The sequence below is a fragment of the Nansenia antarctica genome, assembly GCF_963989245.1.
Source record: "Nansenia antarctica genome assembly, chromosome: 1".
Classification (NCBI taxonomy): domain Eukaryota; kingdom Metazoa; phylum Chordata; class Actinopteri; order Argentiniformes; family Microstomatidae; genus Nansenia; species Nansenia antarctica.
The window spans coordinates 103,320,679-103,328,178 of NC_137674.1; the positions used below are offsets into that span (position 1 = coordinate 103,320,679).

Below are 7,500 nucleotides of genomic sequence, written 5' to 3' on the forward strand. Positions count from 1 at the left end.
TTTTTATATCTCAATGGACATAAATAGTATAGAAAAACAGTAAAATAATAATGAATAATCTTCACTTTGAGTATGTTTAAAGAGAATTCAAATTCAGAATTTAAGGCATTAATTTGTTTTGTTTCACTACCTTTTCTTTCTTAATCTGGTTAACAGATTTCAGACTACAAAATTTTTTTCTGTGCACACATTCAATAGGAGGATGTATTGGAATTATTATCAGATAGATTTTATGTAACATAAATGTACAATATATTGGTTCAGACTGATTGTTCTTCCTTCATTTTGTTAATTCATTCTCATTTAATCTGTAGCTCGACATGTATAAAAGACTGTTCAATGGTGTCTGAAACTGAATTCTTTGTGCGATTTGATCATTTGTAAACAGGAAAGATGAATCCATATTTTAGGTAATTCACAAAGAGCATAATAAAATGTGTGTTCTTATACATGTCCATGTAAAGTATTAAATACTCTCATTATAACCACACATATGATATTAGATTTTCACACGTGCATATGATGTAGCTTAATGGGCCGGTTTCAGAGACAAGGCTTAAGCCTAGTCCTGGACTAAATCACACTTTCAATGTAAAATCTCCATTGAAGATGTTTTTTAGTCCAGGATTAGGCTTAAGCCTTGTCTGTGAAACCGGCCCATAATGTGTTGTAAAAATGTGTGTGTGTGTGTGTGTGTGTGTGTGTGTGTGTGTGTGTGTGTGTGTGTGTGGTAGGGTGTGTCCAGCCCAGCAGGGTGTGTGTGTGGTAAAGGCTGTTGTGTGACCTGCAGGTGGAGACCCAGGGGTTACGCCAACGAGGAGCTGATGAAGATCTTACGAGACGCGGTGGAGGACTCCTACAAACGCCTCCTTGTCCCCCTGCTCAGCAGAAGCTACAGGTCTGTACCCACCTGTGTGTGGCGCGTGCTTGTGTGTGTCTATAATGTATTAGCTGCTGACATATTTGACATCTTTCTTCTTTCCCCCCCCCCCCTCCCCCACAGGACCAAGCTGACGGCCGAGGCAGAGAAGGAGTCCATCGCCATGTTCGTCCGTAACCTGCGCCAGCGCCTGCTGGTGTGTCCCGTCAGGGGCCGCGTCCTCATGGCCGTGGACCCGGGGTTCAGACACGGCTGTAAACTGGCCATCCTGTCCCCTACCAGTAAGACCCTACACACGCACACTACACACACTGCATACACACAAACTGCACACACACATAGACACACACACACACACACACACACTACACACACTGCATACACACAAACTGCACACACACATACACACACACACACACACACCCACACACACACACACACACACATTGAAGAAGTTAAATTCTGTTAATGATAAAACAAATAAAAATAATCCTAATTGAAAACAGTGAACCGTTTTCTGTTAGAAAACACTCAAATTTACCACAACTCAAGGTCTGTGTGTGTGTGTGTGTGTCTATGTGGATCTATGTGCGTGTGTGTGGGAGTTGACAGTGTGTAGAGAGGTGGTTATAGCATGGTCCCAGTAGGCGACCGTGTACAAGGAGTGTGTGTTGTTGGGGGGGGGTCCGGTAGGTGACAGACACAGTTGACGGAGGCGTCCTCCCCGCAGACTTCTCAGTGGGCGGGGCCTCCTGCAGCCGCCTCCCCCTGAGTGGCTGATCGCCCCGGCGCAGAGACCACCGCCCCCCGCCGGGGGCGTGACAACTGGCAACCCTGTGTTGTGGCATCTGCCCTGCAGCACATTAATTCTACACACACACACACACACACATGCTTACTCACACACACACACACACACACACACACACACACACACACATGCTTACTCACATACACACACACAGACACACACACACACACACACACATACTCACACACACACACACACACACACACACACACACACACACACAGCTTGACATGACAGGTTTGGGAGTGTGTGGTCACATGACCTCCTGCCAGAGCCGTCCAATAGGATCCGTCGTGTCCCGTCACAGTGACCGGGGACGATAGCGCCACTGACCCTCCTACGGAGAAGGACAGGAATGGACAGAACGAAAAAGAAAGAGTGCAAAGGAGGCATGTTTTTTCCCCTCTTCCCTCTCCCGCACCCCCCCCCCCCCCCTCTCTCTCTCTCTCTCTCTCTCTCTCTCCTGGGTCAGATGTGGTAGTAGGTGTAAGTCAATGCCAGTGTATCAACTATCAAACTGCTTGGCCTGATCTGGTCTGGACAGAATTATAGGAATGGGTTAGGTGGTAGGGGTGTGGAGTTTTGCATTCTTTCTCCCTCCCTCTCACACACACTCTTTCCTCTCTTCTCTTCTCTTCTCTTCTCTCTCTCTCTCTCTCTCTCTCTCTCCTCCTCTCCTCCCATCTCTCCTGTTCTTCTCTCTCCTCTCCTCTCCTCCTCTCCTCCCCCTGTTCCAGGTCAGATCCTACACACAGATGTGGTGTTCCTGCACGGCCATGGCCAGAACAGAGAGGCAGACAAACTACGCCACCTGATGACCAGATACAGGTACTGCAACCTGTGGGTTACAAGCCAGATGGAATACAGATATTCGATGTATTGGATCCAATAGATCTGATCCATGTAGGCCGGAGTCCACAGAGGAAGCCTTCTACCAGACTAAACAGCTTTGTGACTGGAGAAGGCCAGGAAGGCTCCTCATTGGTTGAGGAGTGTGTGTCTGTGTGTCTGTGTGTCTGTGTGTCTGTGTGTGTGTGTGTGTGTGTGTGTGTGTGTGTGTGTGTGTGTGTGTGTGTGTGTGCGGCATTAATGAGTCATTAATACATGTTTGACTGGCTGGGTGAATCAGCATATTTAGATAATGGAGTATGTCTATTGTATGAATTCTTTTTAGGTTCCATGTTTCTCTCCCAGCGAACGTCGATCGCATGAACACTCTCTCTCTCTCTCTCTCTCTCTCTCTCTTTCTCTCTCTCTCTCTCTAACGCAGCTGCAACACGGTCGTCATCGGCAACGGCACGGCGTGTCGCGAGACGGAGTCGTTCTTCGCCGACCTCATCAGCCGCCGCTTCTTCCAGCCGCTGGACGTGTCCTACTGGTGAGACCCCGTTTCCCTAGCAACGCCCTTGTGTAGGACTAGAGCAGGGGGGCTCGGAAAGGCTACGGCCAAACGGAGTGTCTCTTGAAGACGTTACAACAACTTTTAACAATCAAAACGACCACGTGAAACGTTTCCATACACACTTCACTTTGATTACACGGAACACACTCGATAGCGATATGAAAAAACCAACAGGGTTTAAGGGGTTAAGATAAAAAAAAAGATGTTCATCTCTATCTTTGGGGTGTGAGGGGAGGTTTTGGGGAGGTCCTCTCAACCCCGTCTATAACAAAAACAGCGTTTGGTCTCCCAAACAAGATGGCGGCAGAGTGAAAAGGCTTCCTTTTAAAGAGGCTTTGCTTACGCTGTCTGCACCGAGTTATATACTGGTAAAGCGCTCTCCTACAGGACTGGAATGTGTCACTCTGGTGGGTTTTTAAATCCCATCTGGACCTGGTTTGAATACCTCCTAATTAAGAACAAATATGTCCCACCACCTCGGTACCCGGCCCAGCTCCGCGCGCTGCCGGCCAACACAAATACTGAGATGGGCTTTCTGCTCCTCCATATCTCTCTCTCTCTCTCTCTCTCTCTCTCTCCCTCTCTCTCTCTCTCTCTCTCTGACCGACGTGTGTTTGTTGTCTTTGGGTCAGGACTGGATCGTAGCCCAGAACCACTCACAAGTAAGTGTGTGTGTTTACAGTATTTGTGGTGTATGTATGTGTGTGTATTGTGTTCTCAGTCTCTCTCCTCCAATAGCAGAGTCTGCCTCTGCACCTCTGAGCTGACATGTGTGTGTCAGGCCAAGACAGACAGACACACCGACATTCATAAGCAAGTGGATAAGTGGATCTGTGTGCCGACACACACACACACACACACAGACACACACACACACAGACAGACCCCTCTCTGGCCTCAGTATCATCAGGCTGGTTGAGACACAGAGAGACATGATCCTCAGTGCGTCCCTCCGTGGCCCCCCCCCCTCCTCCCTCCTCAGGAGCCCCAGTCTTAAAGTGGTCAGTAGAAGGTTCTAGGTGTTTATTAAGTTAGCTGCAGTTCTCTGTGGTTTTTCTGTCGGGCCCGTTCCTTTGAAAGCAGAGCGGGTGGAGCGGGGCTACAAGCGCCTATGATCCACATGCTACGTCCACAAGCTCTTAATGGCCGCCTCTGTGTTTCTTTGGTGGGTTTCTACCCCGACTCTGTTTGAGTTCTGTGACGTGTAGGAATGCCAGACGTCCTCTTTATGTGGCTGTATGGCTGTCCTGTATTAGTCCCCCAGCACCCAGACTGTGTGTGTGTGTGTGTGTGTGTGTGTGTGTGTGTCTGTGTGTGCCCACTTCAAGTCAATCAGTGAGCGGTTAGTTCAGGCCCATGCTGTCAGGACAGACAGAGTTCTGTTGGTTCTATTACTTTGTGACTCCAGCCTGATCTGGACCCGAGGGAACCCAGTCAGAGGTTCTAGATCTCTCTCACCCGTCCCTCCCAGAGGTTCTAGATCTCTCACCCGTCCCTCCTGGAGGTTCTAGATCTCTCCCCCGTCCCTCCCAGATGTTCTAGATCTCTCACCCGTCCCTCCCGGAGGTTCTAGATCTCTCCCCCATCCCTCCCAGAGGTTCTAGATCTCTCCCCCGTCCCTCCCAGAGGTTCTAGATCTCTCCCCCGTCCCTCCCAGAGGTTCTAGATCTCTCCCCCGTCCCTCCCAGAGGTTCTAGATCTCTCCCCCGTCCCTCCCGGAGGTTCTAGATCTCTCCCCCGTCCCTCCCAGAGGTTCTAGATCTCTCCCCCATCCCTCCCAGAGGTTCTAGATCTCTCCCCCGTCCCTCCCGGAGGTTCTAGATCTCTCCCCCGTCCCTCCCAGAGGTTCTAGATCTCTCCCCCGTCCCTCCCAGAGGTTCTAGATCTCTCCCCCGTCCCTCCCAGATGTTCTAGATCTCTCCCCCGTCCCTCCCGGAGGTTCTAGATCTCTCCCCCATCCCTCCCAGAGGTTCTAGATCTCTCCCCCGTCCCTCCCAGAGGTTCTAGATCTCTCCCCCGTCCCTCCCAGAGGTTCTAGATCTCCCGCGTCCCAGATGTCCCAGGCCATCACGTCTCAACCGAGAGAGAGAGACAGAGACAGAGAGAGAGGGAAAGGGAGAGAAACAGGGAGGGAGAGAAAAAGAGGGAGAGAGAGAGAGAGGTACGGAGAGAGAGCCGGTGTCGGTCGCCCAGACGTTTCCCAGGGATCTCGTCTCTAAGCGCTCTATCAAATCGACGCTCCCAAGAACGTTCCAGATGCTCCCAGCATCCCCGAGGTGTCCCGTCCCCCTCCCAGGAGAGCGCCTGGTCGTCGCGGCGACCGTGGTACAGCGTGGCAACTCCCAGCGGCCTCGGGACAGATCATTAGCCATCAGGAATGACCTTTTCAGGGCTGCTGATGACTACACATCCCAGGAGGCTTTGGGTCCCGCTGGTCGACCCCCCTGGTCAACCCAGGCCACCGCCAGGCATCTTGACGTTGAGCCGGAATGGCACCAAACCACCACCACCACCGACAGATCAGGGAAAACACTGGGGCGCCGGGATGACAGTTGCCATGACCGTGACCGCCCTCTGACCAGCCGTTGTTGCGTACGCTCAACCCTCCCCCCCCCCCCCCCCCCACGACCGCAAAGTTACGTTCGGGGAAGGGCTTGATTGACAGCCGGCCGGGCTCAGCGAAATCGTGTCGGGGCGGCGGTGAGCGGTCAGGTTCTCTGCGGGCGCGGCGGGGGAGTAACAGGAGGAGTGTGGGTGTCTGGAATCAAAGAGCTTCCCTGGACCCCGACCCTGACCCAGACCAGACACACAACCACACTGCTTATTTAATCTCCTCATGATAAATGCAGCCTGTCCCTCAAGTCTATCCCCTCTCTCCATCTCTCTCATTCCTCTCCTCTTCTCTCTTCCTCTCCTCCTGTCTCTTTTTTCCCCTCCTCTCTATCCCCCCCCCCTCTCCTCCTCTCTCTCCTCTCTTCCTCTTCCTCTCTCCTCTTCCTCCCTCTCTCCCTCTCCTCCTCCTCTTCTTCCTCTCCTCTCTTCCTCTCCTCTCTCTCCCTCTCTCCTCCTCCTCTTCCTCTCCTCTCTCTCCTCTTCTTCTCCTCTCTCTCCCTCTCTCCTCCTCCTCCTCTTCCTCTCCTCTCTTCCTCTCCTCTCCTCCCCTCGCTCTCTTCATGACTGTTTTAGCAACTGGAAACACTTGTGCCACTTAGCCTACATAGGAGTTTTATTTTGGAGGGGAGAGAAAAAAACCTCTGCAATTATTCCCTCTCTCTCTACCCCGGCTGTGCCGAGGTCGGGCCGGTGTGTGGAACCTCTGGCTAAGTGAATTTCCTCCCCGAGTCGCTGAGTCGGGGATGTCAAAACCATGTGTGTCTCGTAAGAGGCTTTTGCAACCGGATAAGGACGTATTCTTAGTCCAGAGACTGGGAGTCTCTCCCCCTCTCCACCCTGGGCTCCGGTTCCCACACCATCTGTGGAGCCAGGAGAGAGGGGTCGGCGCGGTGTTGTGGTGGGGTCGTGGTCGAACGTGGCGAAAAGAGTCTATTCTGGATCGTTCTGATTGCCTTTATTATTTTTCTCTTTTTTTATTTTTTTTATTTTTTTTTATTCGAAATCTCTGGCGCTCTGCTGAACAGAAACACAGTGGCTTGTGTTGAGCGCCAGTATGGGCTTGAAAAGTTATGTAAAAACAATTATGTGTGTGTGTGTGTGCGTGTGTGGGCGGGCGTGTGTGTGTGGGTTCGCGCATGTGTGTGGGTGTGTGCAGGCGTGCGAGTGTGTGTGTAGTGCAGAACACACACACACACACACACATTACACACACACACCCTGCCACTTCATCTGTGCCCTACTCTGTACTAGTTAATTAAAGAGGCAGCCTCATTCGCACCGTCTGCTATCTGTCTGGCCAGGCCTCAGTGTGATTGAAACCCCCGCTGGTGCACCCCCCCCCCCCCCTCCACCTCACCCTGCCGTTCCTCTCCTGCTGTCCCCCCCAGCCTTCTTCCCTGCTGCCCCTCCTTCCGCCTGGCTGCTCCTCTGGTATGACAGCCAGGGCCAGCAGCCCCCCCCCCCCCAACACCACCACCACCCTGCTCTGTTCACTGGAACCAGCCTCTGGGACAACTCCGCTCTCAAGGGGCTCTCATATGCTGTGTGTGTGTGTGACTCTGTGTGTGTGACTGTGTGTGTGTGGGTGTGTGTGTGTGTGTGTGTGACTGTGTGGACTGGCTGTGTGTGTGTGTGTGTGTGACTGGGTGGACTGGCTATGTGTGTGTGTATGTGTGACTGTGTGGATTGGCTGTGTGTGTGTGTGTGTGTGTGTGTTTCGCGACAGACAGACAGCTTGATGGCTGCCGTGAGTGGTGAGATGAACGCGCTCAACATCTAAGCTCACATACACCC

At 52.0% G+C, this 7,500-nt stretch overlaps 1 protein-coding gene across 1 annotated transcript in view; it reads left to right on the forward strand.

Annotated features, from left to right (window-relative positions):
* The window catches only part of srbd1 (S1 RNA binding domain 1), a gene marked incomplete at its 5' end in the record, with an annotated part of 73,978 nt that overhangs the window by 27,067 nt on the left and 39,411 nt on the right, over window positions 1-7,500 (forward strand). Inside the window, 4 exon segments of the mRNA XM_080528749.1 lie at window positions 791-898; window positions 1,004-1,161; window positions 2,429-2,519; window positions 2,962-3,069. Coding sequence (XP_080384875.1) covers window positions 791-898; window positions 1,004-1,161; window positions 2,429-2,519; window positions 2,962-3,069 — 465 coding nt within the window.